The sequence below is a fragment of the Cryptomeria japonica genome, chromosome 4, assembly GCF_030272615.1.
Source record: "Cryptomeria japonica chromosome 4, Sugi_1.0, whole genome shotgun sequence".
Lineage (NCBI taxonomy): Eukaryota > Viridiplantae > Streptophyta > Pinopsida > Cupressales > Cupressaceae > Cryptomeria > Cryptomeria japonica.
In genome coordinates this window covers 185,222,549-185,246,091 of record NC_081408.1, presented here as the reverse complement: position 1 = coordinate 185,246,091, position 23,543 = coordinate 185,222,549, and the positions used below count along the sequence as shown (strand labels likewise).

General features: G+C 35.8%; 1 protein-coding gene across 1 annotated transcript in view; it reads right to left on the bottom strand.

The window, feature by feature from the left end:
• The window catches only part of LOC131028080 (protein ACTIVITY OF BC1 COMPLEX KINASE 1, chloroplastic), a 197,635-nt gene that overhangs the window by 30,971 nt on the left and 143,121 nt on the right, over positions 1 to 23,543 (bottom strand). The window contains exon 11 of the mRNA XM_057958288.2: positions 20,124 to 20,195. Within this exon, the coding sequence (XP_057814271.2) occupies positions 20,124 to 20,195 (72 nt within the window). The remainder of the gene's footprint in view (positions 1 to 20,123; positions 20,196 to 23,543) is intronic.

Here is a 23,543-nt window from a genome sequence, read left to right as displayed (position 1 = left end):
CAGCCAAGTTAAATATCTTCCTAATAGGGCAAATATTATCGATGCCAAACAAATTGGAAGCACAAGAGTTTATTTCCATGGTAATAAATCTTCTGCCAATAATAAAGGTATTACTTTCCAATCAAGGTGTCAATACATGAATAATACCGACCACCTTATTCAAACCATTGCATAGACAAACATAGATATATTTGTTTATCTTCCAAGAAGGGTAACCACGACTTTATGATTGTACTGGTTGGACAAAATAGCTCCTGATTCCAATTTGTATATCATCCCCTAAGACAAGTTCCTCGTTGGATAAAGTTTTCCTTCTAGAATGAAGGTATGAATCAATAATGGAAGGAGCCGTTTCTTGAAATATTCATGCTAGAAATAGATAGAGTAACTACAAAATATTTCCAAGCCAAACTATTCTCTCCCAATGTTTTAATCTTTTGTCATTAAACTATTATTTCAAAATAATAATCTTGATGGTTGGCCTCACCAAAGTCCACAATTTCCTTTAAATCCATAAAATAATATCCTTTAAACTACAAAACATTGATAATTTTTCTAATGGTCTAGGTTTGTAACAATATCCTTTTCTCCTTGTGCTCTCTACTATCATCATGATGATGGATCACAGAGTGTGATCCGAAACGTTGATGCAAAAAAACTCACACAATCAAATGCAGAAGCATACATAGATACAATATTATTTTCTGAGGCACCAATATAATATATAAAAGCATGATTATCACGATATCAATAAAACTCATTTTGCAATTTTGTCTCTGAAAGAGACTTTATAAAATTTCCAACCTCAAACATTAAACTCCAGTTACAAAACATGCATGATTCCACCAATTATCAACTAGGGTGGATAGTTTCACCATCGAAACTGATCTTCCCAAGAGTGTTTGCATCCTCAAGAGGCTAAGTTAGATCCAATTCAAACTTGAGAACCACAAGGGTTCCAATCACAGGAAAAGAATAAACTCAACATGCCTTTAATGAGCCTCTCACTGCTCTTTTATAATCCTTTTGGAACTCTTCAAATTCACCCTTTCAACTTCCCTCTCTCCTCATATTTCCATTTCTTTTAATTTTAAACTTTTAACTTAGGAAATAATAAAGTAGCCGATTGACATAAAAGTGGTCACTTAAAACTTAGGAATTAATGACCTTATTAAATAATTAAAACATAATTTTAATTATTTAATTATATTTGTAGGCGAGATAAAAGGGGACACTACAGTCCTCCCTTCCCAAAGATTTCTTGCCCTCAAGAAATCCTAAACCTACACACCAATACCAGGGTCTGAAATAAACCTGCAGAATGCTCTACCAAATATTCTTTATATTAATCTAATGCAACTGAATCCAAAAACTCTGTCAAACCTTGTATTGTGAAGCAATCCCCTCTCATGCATTCAACCCATCATTGAAATTCTGAGGTCCCAAGGTCTAAGAGATCTATAGTGTCATTCACTCAAATCACAATCTTGTCAAACACTAGTAAAAGAGATCTCCACAAACTACCTATAGGAAGAGGAATCCAATACTACACAAACTCAGACAACTCAAAATATTGCCCTTCGTAGAACTCCGATCTTAAACCATAGAAGTTAGCTTATAAAAGTGATCATAAACCAACTCATCCCCAACGGCTCTTGAATCCCAAGTTATCCCAGGGTTCCAAGTGGCATAGAAAAGAGCCATCACGTTGACACTATGCCACTCTAATTATAACAATTTAACTCTCATGCCCAAACTGCCCTGCCTCTCCTAGAGTCCCAAGAAGTGCACATTGTCTAAATCCAAACTAAATACCTGAAGGGGCTGAAATAGATATCACTGTCATACCCATTCCTAGGTACCGACAAAAGAAATTTTCTCAACATAGAACAGAAATCTCAGCATATTTCCTCAAGGTGTCAAAAGGGAAATTCTAAGTACTCCAATCATCATAGCGCTATCTAGAGACATGCATATCAATACCATGGAGTGTTTGCATAAATCATTACTCACTATGGTGGAGACAAATATCTGGACTATACCTAGAAAACCCCCAACAATTAGCTTCCATAAAGCCAACAGTAGCTCCAAATCCATCTGATCACAGATTGATTCCATCAATGTAGAAAAACAAGGGTAGTGGAAATCATTATGTAATCCCTTAGGAAACATAGGAGGTATGGGTATGGACATAACTGAAGAGACATTTCCTCTACCAACCAAACTCAACCATACAATACTTGACTGTCGGTCAAAATAAAGAATCTCACTCATCTGCATGCTATAAACTACAGTCTCATGAAAATTGGGAAGTGGACAGTGATAGCATCATTGAGATTTGACCCACAACTCCAATCCCGTCTCAACACCATACTGGTGGAAGTTGCACCTGGTTTTTAAATCCTATGATTGGCTCCAATCTCATCATTGGAATTAGAAGGAACTCCATCTTCCAAATCAAAGAGTGGATTTAAGAAGTTTCATCAACATCTATCTCAAGTAAAGGATTATCAATTAACTGAAGATTATTCTTAATTCTAAAATCAGGCCAATCCTCCTACTGATCGAGGCTTCTATTTTATGATCTTTTGGAACAATGGTCCAGATCATAGGTCTCCTATATGTTGTTAATTTCCTTAATCACCTCCTTTATCTCCACAACCCTTCCTTTGTTCTCCTGCTCCTTGAAATAATTAGTGAAAACAATCTGATTTTCTGTTTCTTGTGGGGCCTTTTGAACATCTATCAACTTAGCTTTTGTTTTCTTGTATGGATCTTAGGCCTCATCTATAACCTTAGCAGCCATATCTCTATCATGGATTACATGCAAGAAGGTTGTCTTGATTCTTTCCATCGTGTTCTTCATTGTTTGAAAATCATCAAGGGTAACATTACGCTATTTTTGACTTCTTGGTGTGTTTTGAATTGAACTTTCCACATGCTTGTGTATGCCATCCATTCTAGATAAAACTTGAACTTCTTCAGCAGTTACCAAGAACTGACTTCTCCAGTCATGATCAAACAAAGATGATGAACTGCTGTCAGATTTAGTCTCATAGCTTTCAATTGTATCTCCAAGGTTGACACAAACCTTTTGTGCATCTTCCCTTTCCTCTTCAAAGGAAAGCTGAGAACTCAAATCATCAAGGTCACTAGGACTCTGCTCTAGACTATCAGATTTAGCTACTTCAATGTCATCCTCAATGCAGGGCTCCTGAGATGATGTGAGAACAACATTAGAATCTTTCTCCATCAATTTTGGTTGGAAGTCGAACCAAAAACCTCCCATGTCATTGAAATGAAAGAAAGAATTATTATTAGCTGATTTGAGGCCATCGTCTTTATTGTTTTCTCCATGTCCATAATCAGAAAGTGCATTCGCCATTCCCGCATTTGTATCATCTTCATCAGATATCTCTACATGTGCATTCAAAGCTGCTTATTTGACAATTTCATTGCATTCATTTTCAGCGTGTATAGACGCATGCATATATAAGGAGACATCCTAAAATTCTGTCACGCCATCATGAGGCAAGATATTCCTAAAATTGATTCTTTCTTTTTTCTCCTGCTCTTCTTTATTCAAGTGAGGCTTCAATTTTTCCTCACATTGTTTGAACACACTATTGACCACTAGAAGGAACCCATTTTTATCTCAAAACAACCAATAGCATAGATAAGACGGGTTGAGAGATAGCATCGCTCTCATTGATAGACACAACCATAATACTCTTAATGGCTGCAATGACATCTTTATAATGTTCTCTCTTGACCCTGACCAAGAAATGATGAAACATATTGTAGATCAGATCATGCAATCCCAAGTCCAATAGAAGGTTACTCACTCTGGTTTCCTGCAAAGATTTTTAGTTTGGCAACCCTTCTTGAATAATGAATACTTTTGATATCATCAAGGTCTTGAAAACTATCTACAATCAGGTGCAATACCTCCTTTATTGTGTCATTGTCATAAGGAACTCAAGGTGCCAAAATTCTCATAATCTCCCTTAGGCACAAAGTGTCAAATACCAAGCTTGCTACCTGCTTCATGAAGAAACTTGGCCAACCATTGTCTGTCTTTTGATGCCATGCTTCAACCAAAAATCAATTTCTGAAGTTTCCCCCAACAAGTTGGTAGGAATTGTGGCTTTGATACCACTATAGGAAACCCTTCTGGTTTTGAACTCAAATTCATGCAATATTTTTTCCCAAATGAATTTTGACAAACAATTTCAATATTTAATTGGAGACAGAATGATAATAATTTTCAAATATAATTTTGATTATTCAGAAAGAACAAATCTGATTTCATTCAGGATCATTTATTTAATGAAATTCATAAAAATACAATGAGAGTATTTACTGCATAAAATATATTGTGCACCTTATGTCCTCTGTTTCAGATTGTAGAATCCTTTGAAATGATATTTCGTTATTTACAAAGGAGATGAAAACTCCTTAAATAGAGAGTACAAGCTATGTTTCTATAAAAGAAACAATCAAGAATGAAAGACCAAAAAGAAACTTCCTAAAACTAACTTGACGAAAGATAGAAAGGAAACTTCCTAAAACTGATTAACTAACATAGAGAATAGAAAGTTACTAACTAAACTACTTAAATGACTTAAATGACCATTATAGCTAAATATTACAATATTACTTAAATACTAAGTTGCTGGTACAGGTACAGGTACGTGGGTACGGTACGTTGGTATGACAAATTTTGGGGGGGGGGGCTGGGTACGTTTGGGTACGTTTGTACAAAAAAAATGTAAAAATCATAAATATATACATATATGCAATCTAATAAGTAGAAACAAAAATTAAATTAGAATCCCACATATCATCCATATGCTAAACAAAACTTGGAACTATCATATATGATATAAATATAACAAAATTACAAATTTACTATAAGTCTAATGACTGTAATCTAATATGAAATATCCATTTGTCAAAATTTGAATGTTATGATAGATATCGAATTCATTGTTCATTGGTTCAACAATAAAATAACACAATTAATAATCAGCAATAGCATCATATGGGTCACTAGGAAGATCAAGATCAACATCATCATTGACATTAGATGATGTAGGTAGAGTAGTGGAGCCACATGCAGCCTCACTGCCACTTGCACTAGCAGCAAATTGGCTATTGGACTCCCCAGAAAGTAAAGATTGTGTGGCAGCTGGAAAATCCAAATCAGTTCGCTCTAAATCTATATCCCAAAACTTTGTGCTCTCATCCTTGTACTCATTTTGTTTATGAGTAAGAAGGTGCAAGTTTGAATGCGCATAAACGAGCTCTTCCGCCTTACTTGCTGCAAGTCGGTTGCGTTTCACTGAGTGGATAAAGGAGTATGTGCTCCAATTTCGCTCAGATGAAGAGGAACTAGCAACCTATTGAATAATTGACACAAAGTGAGAGGGCAACAATTATAAATTGTAAAAAATATAAATTTAGAGAGCAATAAAAATTAAGAAACTTGCGATAAAAGTTTGATTGCAAGAGTTTGAAGGTTTGGTGATGCATGGCCATTGAGGTACCACCAAGCATGAGCATCCTTCTTATACTTGTCACAGAGAGCGGAAACACTTTGACCATTAGAGGCTACAAAATCAGCAAACTCACGTAGTCATTAAATCATCCATTTTAGAATCGGGAAAGAGTTTAGTAAGTGCTGTCCTACACCCTTCACTGACTTTTGAATCTCTATATGGTGGTACCCTTGATGGCTTAGCAAGCATTTCATCACGATAAAATTTGGGAGTCAATGCAAATGCAAGAAGATGTAGTGGGGTGGTCATTTTGTTCCACCACTCAAAACAAATTGACTGAACCTCTTTGAAGAAAGTTTCTTCGGGATCTTGCTCTTTTGCATTGATGATGAATTTCATTTTCTCAATCATTAAGTCAATGCCATCATATACCTCTCCCAAACATGGGTGATCCATGTCAGTATAACGAATCATACTCATGATGGGCTCAGTGAAACTCAAAAGATATTCCACTCGATCCCACTAAGTGTCATCTAGGATCATGTGCTTTGCATTTGTTGCCCTTTCAGTATTGGATTGCCTCCATAGGGACCAACTTTGACTAATTACCGTGCTAGCAAGTGGCTCCCGCACCTTCACAAGTCTTCTCAAGACGATTGTGTTGGATGCAAATCGAGTCTCGGCAACCTATTCCAAAATTAAAAATAAAAATTAGAATACAAAAAGACATGATAAAAATTAAAAAAAAATAATGATTACCAAAGTGAAATGTAGATTTTAAAAATTGAAGTGTTTCAATTACCTTTAGCAACTCCAACTGTGAAAATGATCTGAAAATGACCTGTGACATGTTATGGTTTGTGATGAACATTTGGATCTCTTCAACCTCAGCATAAATTTGTTTGATCCAATGTATTTTCCTGCCCATCTTTTGTAGCATGAGGTTGAGAGAGTGGACAGAACAAGGTGTCCAAAATATGTGTTCAAATTGTGTCTCCATCAACATACCTGCAGCTCTACAATTCTTTGCATTGTCCGTTATTACTTGGACAACATTTTGAGGTCCCACACCCTGAATGCATTGTATAAGGATGTTAGCAATAAATTGTGCATCCTTCACCTGTCCCTCACAATCCACAACTTTTAGAAACATTGCCCCTTTTGGGCACACTGGATTTACATTAATTAATGGCCGATTTTTGGTATCCTTCCATCCATCTGAAATGATGGACACCCTTGTTTGTTTCCATGAATTTCTAATGGGAGCCAATGCATTGTCTATGTTTTTTACCCCCTTTGCTAGTAAGGTGTTACACACCTTCTCATAACCACGCCCTGTGTGCCCTTGTGGAGCCTCATTTACCTTTCTTAACATATCCTGCCAATATGGTGATCGTACCACATTAATTGACAAGCCGTTTGCATATAGACATCTTCCAACAGATTGATCTGCAATCTCTCTAGCATCATTCTGAAATGCTCTCTCTAATGGTCCCCTGCTTCTCTTCACAATAACAGGTTCTTCACTAATTGGGTCCAAGAATGGGTGGCTCTCTACCACGATATCAGGAAAATTACTATAAGATGGAGAAGTAGGGGGCCTCTTTGATCTACTTCCTCTTCCTATCAACAAAGGATGGTTTGAGGCATGACCAACTCTTGCATCTGCTTCCTCTTGCTCTCTAATATATCCTTCTATTTCTTGAGGTGACATCCCATTTCCATCCTTTCCTAGACATGGTTTGATTCCTTGTTGGGGAATGGCACAAAAATGGGCTTTGACACGACTGTAGGAGCTTGGTTTTTTAACACTACAGAAGTTGCATATCCAATTAAATGTTCCACCACCTTTTACTTGGTCTATTATTTTGACATATTTCCATAAAGGTGAATTCGGGTCGGTTTTGAAAGTCTGTTGAGGAATAGAGCTAGCAGTCGTTGCCATTATGATTTCTACAACAATTAAAAAATAATTATTAAAATTTAAAATTAAACAATAGATTATAAATGATAAATATTTAACTTTAATTTAAAATGAAAGTGGAATTATTATAATTATGAAAGTAACCTATAACAACATTTAAATATTTACAAACTTCTAAATTACACAATAACTAATTAAAATATACCTATTTAAAAAAAAATTAAATAATAATACTACAAATTAAAATTAAATATCATATTTAATTTTGATTTGTATTTACTATTGTTTTAAATATGAATATTCATATTTAAACTAGCAAAATGCCAAAATAGTTCTATTATTTATATATATTTAAATATGAAAATAGACTAATAATTTTACAATATGATTTTAAATAAAAACAAACAAATTAAAATAGACAAATATGATTTTAGTTTTTAAATATAAACATTTAACAAACAAATTAAAATAAACAAACATTTGAAAACAAACTATAGAAAAAGTCTAAAAGAGTACCTTCTTGGCTCCTTAGCCCCCGTGCCGTCGCTGGTAGGAATGGTTGTTGGTGGTAGGAATGGTCGTCGCGCTTCCTCTGTGCCTCCCGTCGTGCCTCCTCTATGTCGTCGTGCCTCGCGTCATGCCTTCTCGCCTTCTCTGTGTCGTCGTCGCGCGTTCTCTATGCCCTCGCACCGTCGCAGGAATGGGTTTTCGGTTTTCATTGTGCGTCAAAGGAATGGTGCCTGTCGTTTTCACTGCATTTTTAACTTCACTTTAGGGTTTAAAACTTGTTCAACACGATTACATCCCGTGAAAAGTAAGTAAAAACCCCTTGAAATTCGTGCGCGACGCGGATTCGTGAAAAAAACACAATGGAATCGCGCCACGTCTACAGCGGATGCGTCGGGATTCATGACTCAAAAAGCAGATTCGTTTCAAGAGGAAAAAAACGGAACCCTGTCCGAATCCACAGGGATTCCAGGTCGAATCTGAATCAAATACGTATCGTACCTGGATTTGGGGGAAAAAGGTGATGTACCGGTAACTTAACTTTAATACCCTCCCTTAATGATCACGACTCACTATTACTAACTACAACATTTGTCCTGAAATTTTACAACTAGCTAGTACAACCCATGATCTTTGATGCCAATTGCAATGGTTTTCTTCTTGTCGTTGAATCTTTGGCTGCCTTCCAACATGTTGGGTACTGAAGCAGTCCCTCCCCCTATGACATGAAAACCAAGATAAATTTCTCAAAAAAACTTCAATTTTTGTTGATGAAAAATCAGCAAAAAAACTTAAACCTACGATTTTGTCCAAAAATCATCAAACCCTCAGTGCAATGCTGAAATCACACACGATTTTGTGATAAAATCGGCAAAAACCTTCGTCAATTGTGGGAAAAACCATAAAACCATGATTTTTATCAAAAATACATTCAATATTTTTTTTGGTGAAAACCTTTGATCTCCAACAAAAAACAAAAACACGAATTTTATTCTAGAAAAAATCTGCCAAAAAAATCCCACAATTTTTTGTTTTAAAAAAACCAAGCAAAAAACTTCTAAGTAAAGACCACGAATTTTTTTTATTAAAAGACTTCGCCAAAAAAGAACCCATGCTCTAATACCATGAAATGATAATTTGTTATTTACAAAGGAGATGAAAACTCCTTAAATAGAGAGTACAAGTGATGTTTCTATAAAAGAAATGATAAAGAACGAAAGACAAAAAGGAAACTTCCTAAAATTGATTAACTGACATAGAGAATAGAAAGTTACTAACAAGACTACTTAAATAACTTGGAAATCGTCCTTCAACATATGCCCACCAATACTTTGAATACAGAACTTCAGAGTGAATAGAGATAAGCTTCCCTTAATCCACTCATTGATCCTAGTCTGTCCAACAAGGAGAAACTATGTGCCAAGGAAATGATCTCCAAGTCAAAGGATTCAGTGTCTAGGCTCAATAAGGAGACTCATGCCAGAAGAATGGAAATTGCACTGTGTGCTGATCCACTAGCAATGTAATCCACAAGCATCGAATATGAAGTTGAGATGAAAGATGGGGCACACCCCACACAAAGAGAAATACAGCTGCTCCAAGACAAGGAAAAATCACACCCAGCAAAGAAATATGAATTGGCTATGCCATTAAACCTTCAAAATTATTATTCCCAATGAAAGGTCGCAGTTGTTGTTTCTTATTTCTCCACAACAATCCTCCAGTTAAGAGCCATAGTAGCTCATGTCAAAACTAGCAATCATACCCAGAAACAACTCCTCTTGACAAGATTAAGAGCTCTGCACCCAAGCTGAATATCTTATGAACAGGACAAATATTATTGATGCCAAACAGATTGGAAGCACAAAATTTCTCTCTATGGTATTAAATCTTTTGCCAATAATAAAGAGTGTTGCTTTCCAGCCAAGGCGTCAATACATGAAGAATACTGACCACCTTATTCATACCTCTGCACAAACATATTTGTTTATCTTCCAAGAAGGGTAACCACGACTTTATGACTGTAGCGGCTGGGCAAAATAACTCCCAATTCCAATCTCTACATCATCTCCTAAGACAGGTTCCTAGTTGGATAAATATTTCCTTCTAGAATGAAGGTGTGAATCAATAACAGAAGTAGCCACTGTTTCTTGAAATATTCATGCTAGAGAAAGATAGTGACTACAAAATATTTCCATGCCAAACTATTCTCTCCCAATATTTTAATCTTTTGTCATTAAACTATTATTTCAATATAATAATCTTGATGGTTGACCTCGCTAATGTCCACAATTTCCTTTAAATTCATAGAATAATATCCTTTAAACTTCAATACAAAATTGATAATTCTTCTAATGGTGCATACAATATTATTTTTTGAGGCACCAATATAATATTATAGACATGAATATCAAGATATCAATAAATCTCCTTAATTTGCAATTTTATCTTTCAAAGGGTCCAATTGCGAAACCTGGTTGATTCCACCAATTATCAGCTAGGGTGGATAGTTTCACCACCTAAACTGATCTTCCCAAGAGGATTTGCGTCCTCGAGAGGCTAAGCTGGATCAAATCCAAACTCAAGAACCACAAGGGTTACAATCATAGGAAAAGAATAAACTCAACATGCCTTTAATAGCCTCTCACTGCTCTTTTATAATTCTTATGGGGAACTCTTCAAATTCACCCTTTCAGCTTCCCTCTCTCTTCATATTTCCCTTTCTTTTAATTTTGAACTTTTAACTTAGGAAATAGTAAAGTGGCTCATTGACATAAAAGTGATCACTTAAAACTTAGGAATTAATGACCTTATTAAATAATTAAAACATAATTTTAATTATTTAATTATATTTCTAGAACAAATAAAAGGGGACATTACTTAGGGTTTTTGTAAATCAGTTTCTTCTTTTCTCCTTTTTATACTTTCAAGTTAAAAGTACACAAAAACCCTAAAAACCCCCCATCATATGTGGGGGCTACAGGCTACCCCTTTCAACGTAGATGAAAGTTGTTACCCTAGAAACAACTTATCCAATTGTTGGAACATTTGTCACTGCCCATTGGGCGAGTCACATTGAAATCTGCAATGACAAATCTATTTAATAACAAGGCTTCAATCTATAATTTGATTTCTACAATCTGAAAAAGGAATAATTAAGGGTGATGCTTGCATCTAGACCAAAAAAAGATTTCCTAAAAAGAATCTTCATTATAATGACTACTGGATTTGTTTCTTTGATCACAGAGATTTTCTTCTTCCCTGTTATGTTAGGCAGCTGGTGTTTGAAGCTGAGGTCTTTCACCTTGACACTTCTAGACTTTTCTCCTTTCTTTCCCTTCTTATTTGTAATGTCCCCTTTTCTAGGTGACATGAGATGAGCAGGGGTTGACCTATCATTCGAGTTCCTGTAGGTCAACGGTATGGTTAGGGGACTCATTCTGAGGGTCATGGAGATTTGCAAGAGCTTTATGAGCCGTTTTGGACCTTCAGACGAAATTCCTACTTTTTAGGGAGGTCTCATATTTTTTAGGGAGAACTCGCAGTTGACTGGATGACCACCCGGGGGACCACGAAGTAGAGCAGGATCCTTTTGAGCAGTTATAGGTGTTTGAAGAGAGGTTCCTATTTTTTAGGGTGAGTCCCTACTTTTGAGGAGGGACTATTAGTTGGCCTGTAGGACTCAGGCAATATCATTGATCACAGTGTTAAGATATAGCCCTCATGAATCTAACTAATGGCAAATCGGTTATTATCTGGAGAGTGATATATTAACAGAGCATACAGTTTGGAAATTAAACATAAACAAACTAATTGTTATGAACGGTTGCCTCCGTAGGGACATGTCCATACGTGGCAACTGCCAAGTATGGACATGTCCCTACGTAGGCAACCTTTCCTCTTGTATTTAAACCGGATTCAATGATGGAGACGATCAATAACTCACGGCAATCAGTCTTCCAGAATCGTTGTCATTATTCTTCGATCCATATTTCACAACATGGTATCAGAGCCAACATATTAAGAGAATAAATTAGACAGCCATATTACTCATAAGTATTTATCGAAAGTAAATAACAAATCAACGCAGAGGCTATATACGCAGAGGATATATCCGACTAAGAAAATATTCAAAATGTCAAGTAATATGAGAGTGGAAGATAGACTCGAAGGAGCCTCCAACTTCGTTTCCTGGAAGATACGAATCATTGCCATTCTTGAAGAACTGGAATTAGAGTCTTACATAGAAGAAAATCTAGACATGCCAAATGATGAACTAGAGAAATCTACCTGGAAAAGGCATAATAATAAAGCAAAGAAAATAATTATTGACTCAGTCAAAGATCATATTCTTCCATCTATAGCCAGATTGCATAAAGCATATGAAGTATTTAAAACCATTAAAAATACAGATGAAGTTAACAATGCGAGCAGAATGTTAACCTTGAAACAACAACTTTTAAACATAAAGATGAATAAAGATGATACAATATCTACATACTTTTCAAGGATATCTGAAGTAAAAGACCAATTACAAACTATTGGAAATGAGGTAGATGATCAAGAAATCTCTCTCATAGCCCTAAGAGGATTACCAATTTCATGGGAATCCTACATTCAATGTATTAGCAGAACACCCCCCTTACCCAAATTTGAACAACTTAAGAATGAGTGCATTCAAGAGGAATCTCGACTAATCTCAAGAGGATTAGGGACAAATAAAGAAGGAGAAATCCAAGCACTTAATACAAATACCTTCAACAAAAAGAAAAAGTTCTCCAAACGGAAGAGAGGAAATAAAAACATTCAGTGTTACAAATGCGACAAATATGGGCACACTCATAGGAATTGTCCAGAAAGGAAGAAAACACAAGCTACTCTAGCCTAAGTCAAAGGAGAAAACTCACTTTTCTTCTTAGCCCTATCAAGCGAAATAAATACAAATAAAAACAGTTGGATCGTAGACAGTGGAGCATCAAGGCATATAACTGGATTCAGAAATCAGTTTGAAACACTTAACGGGCACTCAAGTGAAGAGGTTACTATTGGAGATAACTCCACATATCCTGTGAAAGGAATTGGGACCTGTACTATCAAACTAAGAAATGGAGTATCTCTACAATTAAAGGATGTTATGTTTGTACCTGGAATAAAAAGAAATCTAGTCTCAATCTCAGGCCTAGCTGATCAAGGATATCGGGTTACCTTCAATGAAGATAAAGTTCTACTCTGGCCTAAAAATACAAATATCAAAAATGCCATAACAGTAGGTTCAAGAGATGGTAGCCTATACAAACTATGCAGTGATCAAAAGGAAGCACTAAATCTTGAAGTTTCAAATAATAATGAATTATGGCACAAAAGATTAGGACACCTAAGATATAGTGCTCTATCCAACATAAAGAAGATTACTTCAGGATTGCCCCAACTAAAATCTGAACACACAGGCATTTGCAAAGGATGTGCCTTGGGAAAGAATGTGAAAGTTTCTTTTCCCTCAAGCGAGCACAAATCAAAAGTTATTTTAGAACTAATTCACTCAGACCTATGCGGTCCCATGTCAACACCATCCCTAACTGGATCCTTATACTACATAATCTTTGTTGACGACTACTCCCGAAAAACATGGATATATTTTCTAAAGTGCAAAGACTCAAATGAAGTACTATCTAAGTTCAAAGAATTCAAGGCACTAGTAGAAAACCAGTCAGGGAAGAAAATTAAGGTGTTAAGATCCGACAATGGGGGAGAATATACATCTGACAACTTCAAAGACACTTGTAATTCTGTTGGGATTAAGAGGGAGTATACTGTACCATATAATCCACAACAGAATGGAGTAGCAGAAAGAAAGAACAGAACCATAATTGAAGCAACAAAAGCCATGATGCATGACCAAAACTTACACACTTCATTCTGGGCAGAAGCTTCAAATACAACAGTCTACATTCAAAACAGATGTCCGCACTCAGTTCTAGAAAACATAACTCCTAAAGAAGCTTTTAAAGGGAACAAACTAGACTTAAGTCATTTAAGGATATTTGGTTGTCTCGTATATATACATGTTCCTAAAGAAAAGAGGACAAAACTAGAACCATCCGGAAAAAGAGGTATTTTCATTGGCTATAGTGAAAATACTAAAGGATATCGCATTTACATTCCAGGAAAAAAATCTGTTGAGATAAGTAGAGATGTAAAGTTTGAAGAAAACACTACACTCAAAGAATCTGAGGATGATAACATTACTAAAGAAGAAGAAGATCACATAATTGAGATTGAGAGGGAGAATATCATAGAAAATTCCAAACCTTCAGACACTGAGAGGGAGGACATCATAAGAGCTTCTGAACCTCTTGTTGATGAAAATATTGAAACACCCAATAACAAGAAAAGACCTCTATGGGCAAGGAAAATGGTTGAAGAGAATAATGTAGAACCAAATGAAATTTCCAAAGAAAATAAGAGAACAAGAACTCTAAAATGTTATGCTGCACTTCTAACCGAACTCACAAATTCTGAACCAACAAATGTCAGAGAAGCCTTATCAAAACAGGCTTGGAAAGATGCTATGGTTGAAGAATATCAATCTATACTAAAGAATGATGTTTGGGATATAGTGCCTAGACCAAAAGACAAATCAGTTGTCTCATCCAAGTGGTTATTCAAGATCGAATATGCATCTGATGGCAACATTGAAAAACATAAAGCTCGCTTTGTGGCCAGGGGATTCTCTCAGAAAGCAGGAATTGATTATGAAGAGACATTTGCCCCAGTTGCCCGGTATACGTCAGTAAGAACAATCATTGCAATTGCAGCATCCAAAGGATGGAAAATTCACCAAATGGACGTAAAGACTGCCTTCCTAAATGGTTCAATTGAAGAAGAAGTATATATAGAACAACCAGAAGGATTCACCGTACGTGATAAAAATTGCTATGTTTGTAAACTAAAGAAAGCTCTCTATGGGTTAAAACAAGCACCTAGGGCCTGGTATGCAAGGATAGACAACTATCTCTCCAAACTAGGGTACTCCAAGAACCTAGCAGATCCCAACATCTACTTCAAGGCTTCAAATGGCAATATGATTATATTGGTCCTTTACGTGGATGATCTTTTGATAACAGGAGAGGATAATCTCATTGAGAAATGTAAGCAAGATCTGGCAGCAGAATTCGATATGAAGGATCTAGGGCTTCTACATTATTTTCTGGGATTAGAAGTATGGCAGAAGAAAAACTACATCTTCCTAAATCAAGGAAAGTACACCACAGATATTCTAACTAGATTTGGGATGATGGAGTGTAAGCCATTAGCTACACCAATGGAAACTAATTTGCACAAGCTGAAAATTGAGGCAGAAGATTCAGAACCTACAAATCCCACACTCTACAGACAAATCGTCGGTTCACTCATGTATTTGGTAAATACTCGTCCTGATATCTGCTATGCTACAAATGTATTAAGTCACTTCATGTGTGAACCTAAGAAGATACATCTAATGGCTGCTAAACACATTCTAAGATATTTACGAGGCACAATCGGACTTGGCTTAAAGTATGAAAATGTTGAGATTCAACTTGAAGGATATTTTGATTCTGATTGGGCCGGAAGTACCACTGGCCGTAAAAGTACTACAAGGTGTTGCTTCAGTCTTGGTTCTGCTATGATATCTTGGTTCAGCAAAAAACAGTCAACAGTTGCACAAAGCTCCACCGAAGCAGAATATATGGCAGCCTCCATGGGAGCTCGTGAAGCGGTATGGCTAAGAAAGTTATTATTTGGATTATTTGGAAAAACTCTGAATTCAACAATAATTCACTGTGATAATCAGAGTTGTATCAAGCTCTCAGTAAATCCAGTTTTTCACAATCGATCCAAACATATTGAGATCCCTTATCACTACATAAGAGATATGGTAGATCGAAATGTCATAAAACTAGTGTACATCAGTACTGAAGAACAAAATGCTGATATCTTCACCAAGCCACTTGCAAGATTGAAGATAGAATACTTCAGAAGTAAACTTGGTATGACTAGATTATAATTGAGATTATTAGGATGAAATTCCTACCATGTGTAATTTGTTCATGAATAAATAAATAAAATGTATATTGCAATATTCTAACTGTGTTCAAGAAGATGACAATCTTCTTATGTTTAAGGTTACTATTTCAAGGTGACGATCTTGACAATAGTTGACCAAGTGTCAAGATTGACTACATTAAGTTGTTGTCCCGGACTGTGCCGGATATCTTGATCCTAAAGTATGTGATCATCTCATGATTGACTTCTTAAGTGATTGTCTCGGACTGAGCCAGATATCATGATATTGAGTTTATTGTCATGACAAGACTATATTAAATGCTGTTCCAAATTGTGTCGGAAGTCATGACAGAATATGCTCCCAATAAAATTACTTAGATCCACTCATGCTAAGAGGGAGTGTTAAGATATAGCCCTCATGAATCTAACTAATGGTAAATCGGTTATTATCTAGAGAGTGATATATTAACAGAGCATACAGTTTGGAATTAAACATAAACAAACTAATTGTTATGAACGGTTGCCTTCGTAGGGACATGTCCATACGTGGCAACTGCCACGTATGGACATGTCCCTACGTAGGCAACCTTTCCTCTTGTATTTAAACTGGATTCAATGATGGAGACGATCAATAACTCATGGCAATCAGTCTTCCAAAATCGCTGTCATTATTCTTCGATCCATATTTCACAACACACAGTGCTTCAAACATAATTTAGATTTGAGTCGCGGATTTCATTTTATGAATAAATTAGGATATATTAAAATATTTCCTAAGTTGGATTAAATAAATAATAATAAAGTGAAATAATATAATCACTTCATATATTTCATGGCCTTGGCCTTTTACCGATAAAAAAAAAATATAATCACTTTATATTAATAAAGTGGCCCCTTGGCACATTTTCCTAGAAGTTATAACTTAAAGGTTATAACTAAAATATATGGCCACTTTTAATGAGGAATTAGACCCTCAGTGGGTCAAACCACTTAGGGGAAGTATTTTTTTTATAAAAATAAATATTTTAACATGTTTTATGATGCCAAAAGTCCAACCCTAACCCCAAATTCGAATTAGGGTTTGAGGAATGTTAAAAGAGCATTTGGGAGTTCATTTGTGCATTGTGTTTTGATGATTTTTGAAGAATTTTTTACCTTCAGCAGGTCTGCAACATATTGGCAGAGCTCTAGAGAAAATTTGGGGACGGAAACCTCCAAATTGCAAGTGTAGGACGCAAACCCTCACATCTGTCAGCATATTGATCTTCATTGGAAGCTCTTTTCAGGTCTTTGGGACCAAATTCAAGAGCATTTAGGTGGAGTACAGCAACATTAGGGTCTGAAATTCTGATCTGAGCAGAAAAGTCACAATTTCCAGCAAGCATATACTCCCAATCAGCAGGCTGTACCTTTCCTAGGCTAGCTGTACCACCATATCTTGCCTGGAGTTTTCAATAAAATAAAATAAGGGTATTTGCAGCAGTTATATTGTACAAATTTCATTGTTGGCAGCTAATAAGAAGAAGTCAATGGTTCTTCTGGAGGAATTGCATCATTCTGGAGTTGTGTCAGCAAATTAGTGGGGAAATACTACATTCCTGGAGGGTTTCACCTGGCAAGAAATCAGAATTCCATCTGGGTCTGCTTAGTACTTCTCAAATTGTTTTTGGTAATTATATACTAGGAGAATAAAATACCTTGGAGCAACTTGTAGCACCTAGATTGCTTTGTGCACCACCTCTAGCATCAAAATAAGCTCATTCATGCAGGGCGTTGGACACCTGGTAGGCCAAATTTGGCTCTAGTTGTCTTAAATAATCATTTTCTTGAATTTTGTAATTTGCTGCAATAAAATCAGAGTTCTGAAATTTTATTTCAGTCAATTGTTCTTTTATGTATTGCATTCACTTAGCAAATTCTCATTGGCATAATTAAGCAAAACCCCCAAAATCTGAAAAACATCCAAAAATTCAATTCTAACCAATAAAACAAATTCACTGCTCAAAGATTTGATAGCAAACAAAAACTTCAGTTTGGGTCAGATTCTCAATCGACATCTTTCATTGCTCTATGATTTTGAGATTTAGGATTATTACTCATGGCTTTTTTTTAAATTTGCTTCATTTTTGACTGAATACCTTTATGCATCTCCAATGTTCATATCTGCAAAAGTTACCTTTAAGTGCAGTACCTTATAGGGAAGTGGAACCCATAGAGCTACCAGTGTGATTACCTTCTTTCAAAATGAAATAAACATTGGAGTCATTAAGAGGCATTTAAACATTACCGATTCACATGCAGCTGAGGGCATGCTGTAGGGACAGCATCAAAGTTGCATGGACACGGATACGGTATTGGAAACGGATATGGTATCGGATACGGATACGGCCATTTTTTAAGACCCCCACTATGGATACGGCTGGATACATCATTCATAAAAAACAAATACACATTTTTAACACAATTTTCTAAGTTATTTGAGGAGATTTTCATTACTTCAAGAGCAATATAGACACATAATTGCTACATAAATAATGATAAGTTGATTTAACATTTTACAATATGCAAAAATAGTAGAGTTGCATTGTGGAAGATAACCCAAAAAATGGGTCAATGAAATAGAAAAACATTTCATTTGTCTTTCTCATTTAGTGTAGGTTTTGTTAATACCAACTTTTATAAAAAAAAATGCATGAATGAAGTTTTTTAAAATTAAATTTAGGAAGATTTACGTCAAATTTGAAAAAAAATCAAATCACAGAGTATCTAGCATGGTTGAAAATCAAGGATTTTTGGGCATGCGTGGGTACAATATTCGACGTGTATCTGGGCTGTATAGGATACGTATCCGTCTCAGAAACGGGAACGGATACGGGGACACGCGTGGCCAGGGAGGGACAAAGGAGTTTCCAGCTACTCTGGACAGCATACCTTTGTGTATTACAACCAAGGCAACCCAGCCTTCTCACCCATATTCTAGGCATCATGCATATGATCCATCTCAGCATTTGAGGGCCTCACCAATTTCTTCCTCATCAACCTTGGGTGTTAGAAGCAGTTCTACAAGGAGTATGCCATTTGCTTCTTAGATCACCCAGCTGAATCCTCTTAGCTCTAGATACTCTATTATGGACATTATTAGATTATGCATTGATCCTGTAGTGGTGGTTGATGATGATACTGCTACTTCTATCATGAGACTTACCACATATATATGACACAATTGGTTCCCAACATTGGAGTGCAGCTTTGTTTTTCATCAACTATTTACTGCATCATCAGTTCCTTTCCCCACATGGCTATTGTATTTTGTAATTTATGCTTTGATCACACGGTGTTTTACATTTACAAGCTTTAAATGTACCCAAATAGATAGCAAAGTTTCAAAAATTGAGAAAGGGCAGAGAAACAACAGATGAGATTCTGAACACCAAGAAAATTTTAGCATATTTAAGTAGAAGAAAAATTATAAATAAATTTGTCCAGATTCAAATTTTAATTATAATGCCATCTGTCATTTAAAAGTTTAAAACATATTTGGCAGAATACCTAACAGCAGCCAGTCAGGTGTAAACACTTAGCACACAACAAGGAACTTAATTTGTGTTTACAAGATAAACTTCGAATACTCAAACAGCTGATCAACTATCAACAATAATTCATAGAGCTGTTTTTTAGTTTTTGAATCTCGTTTCCCCAACTTTTTACAGACATGATAAACCAATAGCCAAAAGGTAAATTGAACGTTTGGCCATTAATGTTAATACACCAAGTCCATGTGGACAATACATATGGAAATAACTACATGTTTAGTATATATAAATAGGAATTTAAATAAATGAACAGGCAAATAAGAATATATACAATTCCAGGATCGTGTACGAGAGGATTTGACCTGCCATTATAAGACTATTTGGAAGATTGGGCATCAGGACATAAACCTTGATAAGTAAACAAGATTAATTAGGTTTAAAGCAAATAAAATCTTCAAAGAGCAAAGGCAAGTATAAATTTTGTAATCATAAGTCTTCTATGATTAAAAGAGGCATAAATTGAGCCTATATTTTCTACCAAGTTATAATCTATAACACTATGATTACATAAATCAGCCTGACCTTCACATACAACTACATATAAGAGACATAAACCTGAACAAGGCGTTCTCGTAGTGCTGGATCAGGGTCTGTCAGGAGGCGTTTTGCCACGTATGGATAAGCTACCTGTAATAAATCCCATAAATAATCAATGTACTGTGACAAAGAAATTCAGGTCAAACAACAAAAGATGAGACTGAAGTAATGAAAAATTAGTGTTGTTCAATATTCTTTTGATAATTTGAACTAGCACAAGCATGTGATATATAAAAAACAGAGTTTTTTAAAAAATGGGAGTAGCAACAAAACAGCTTTTAGCATTTTTGCCTCTATTCTATATTCTACAAGCATCTCCAGGCCACTTCCCATGAAATATCTGTTTTCCAGACCTATTCTCAGAAAAACAAGGCTAGCGAGAAATTTCCCCTAGAGGACACAAATGCTTGTTTGAGAACAAAAAGAAGGAAAACCCTAGATCCTGCACTTCTTTTTAGACAAAAAAAAATGTATATAAGCACATTATTAAAAGAGAACAAACCTCCAAAAACATGAATTTAATAAAATGAAGAAAAATTAATTAAGGAATATATGAATGGATGGAAAGCCTCTATAACCCTATTAGAAGTGTGCCTCTTCTCCCAAATAATTTCATCCTTTCTAGAGCAGAGCAAGAGCACAGATGTAAGAAGTGTCTTTTGATTCTTTGCAAGTTATGTTCCAGGGCATTTCCAGGATGGCGACAGCAGCAGGACAGCGGGGGACACATTTCGGGGATGGCGGGGTGAGGGGTGTATATATATATATATATACAGAGAGAGAGAGAGAGAGAGAGAGAGAGAGATTTCTACAAGTTAATGAACAGAAAAATAACCGCAGCAATATAACATGACAATGTTAAAATGATGTTGAATGATGTCTGCAGAAGCCTGCATGCAAATGACATTCCAAAAAGAAATTGTTTGTTTGTACTTCTCACACAATACCACACCGTGCTGGACCATGAAAAATGCACCTTTAATCTCTTTTGCAACTGACAATAATAACTGCCTCTACTACCACATCAAGAACTTTGAAGTTTGAGACTTTTTTGAACAATGAAATCAGAAATCCAAAATATTACAATGTTAACTGTTATATAACTTATATCGTTAACTATGAATTTGAATCAAGATATATTTATTGTTATTACACTATAGTTTTTGCTGTCATTGCTGTCATGATGAATTTAATTGCTGTTATACTGTTGTCATGATATGTTTATTGCTGCTGTTATAATGCTGTCATGATATATTTAACAGTCTTTTTCTACTGTTATGAATGAATTTTGAAGAGAGGCGATCCAGTAAGGTGAGAAGAGCGCAGAACTGCTAAGTGAATAGCATAGTGGTGAAGAGAGTGTGTGTAGAGCTCGAATAGTGTGAAGAGTAGAGAAAGAACGCAGAACACCAGTAGAGTGCGGAGCAAGTGAAATGTAGAGCATTAGTAGAGTGCAGAGCAAGTGTAACTGGTGGTCAAAACAAAGAGCTTCAATTGGATCTGATTAAGCTAAGAGTAGCTACTATAGCAGATCATTCTCTCTGTTGTTTTCTAATAACTGCAACAGCAAAATTCCTGAACGGGGTGGACTTTAACAGGTCCCTTTGTAAAATCCCTTAACCGGGTGACATCTTAATTGATGATCCTAAGTCCTTTAACAAGGGTACCTCTAACAGGGTAAAGGTTCTACCAGGCCTTAAAGAAAATCCCTTAACCGGGTGGCACCTAATAGTGTCTTTGCAATCTCTTAACAGGATGGCTCCTCACTGGGCGTAATTATAAAAGATTGTTTTACCACAGGGGATGCCCAGCCGTCCTTAGGACGGTTGAAGGATGTCTGAGAAGTCCCTAGCTACCTTGGGAACAGTCGAGCATTCCCTATGCATTTCCTACTATCCCCAATTTTAGGGACGCATTCAAGTATGTTTCCTCATTTCTCAGTTTGGGGGGGATGGCTAGGGGACGTCCCCTAATATCCCCCCGACCCTGAAATGCCTCAAGGGATAGGGATGGAGGTTTTTGGGGTGGGGATGCATGCCCATGTAACATAGTTTGCAATTGAAGGAGGGATCACTGTTATTGACAAATAGTACATTTCATTATATGGGCAATAGGCAAATTTCTCATTTCTCGATTTTATATTTTCCATCCTATTTTTCAATGGCATCTTCTTCATCATGGCTCCAAGTGTAACAACAAATCCAAGAAACAACCACTTCACAATTCATAGGTATGCAGAATAAGATATCTGAATGGAAGTGCAATTGAACATAGTGATGTTTTCCAAGGACCCTATAAAAAGGTGGCAGCTAACTTTTTGAATTAATGCAAGCATTAAGTTGACAGATGTAAGATAAGTGAAGATCATACTAAAAGAGAAACTTTTGCAGCAAAACAACTCGAATCTGATATAGCCAAATCAAGGATGAGAAACTAAAGGTTCTTCACCAGTGGGAGAATAACTCAACTAGCATTAAGAGGTCAAGGGAGTCGAGAGGGAAAGCTTAAATGATTGTGTTGAGCAATCGAATTCTTAATAAACTAATAAAACATAACATTAATGATTATGAAATAAATATATGCAAATGGTTATCAACAAATATCATTACCATTTGAAGATTCTTGTTGATGGTTATAAAAGCATAATAACATCAGATTGTAACTCATAACTAGTTGTGAAGCCAGCTCCACAACAATGAAGATTAATACAAGTTAAATCTTAATCTATGGCTTTTATTTCTATGTTTTCTTATATTCCTACTGTTATCATGACACTATAATATCCCTTGGCTAATCTGACAATATTTGTACTTGCTGTTTTAACTTCAGTTTGATTTACAATTACCTTTGATGCATGTAAATGAAGTTTGAAGGCTTGCAATGATCATTAAATTGAATAAGTAAGATGTAAATGCTATTCTTTGATTTTTTTGAATGCAAATAGATGACCCACACAATGTAAATGTGCACCTACAGCAACTGAACATTAACTCAAACAGTTGGCATGCAAACTGCTATGCTATCTATGAAGATTATAACCATAGGCATTATATCAAACATTTATCATGCAACCCCTCCTTCCTTCATTGAACTTGTTCATCAATTCTTACAACCAAATGCATTTCCAAATGGAGGATGAAGTTCATTAAATTAAAACCTGATTGTTTGCAGCCACTGCTGGGTCTGATTTACATTCCAACCTGCTGCAGTAATTAACTTCTCCACCTTCAAAACTATTCGCTTCACCTCTAAAAGAATACGGCTAGGGCAGAAAAGAGTACGGCTGAGTGTGAAAAGGTTGTATGGCCTGTAATTACTATGCCCAACATTGAATTAACACAGCCCCATAATCATTTTGCACTTCACAAAACATCTGCTCAAAAACCTTGATCGATCTTTCTCCAATTTGCACAAATTTGACTGCTGGTTACAGCCAAC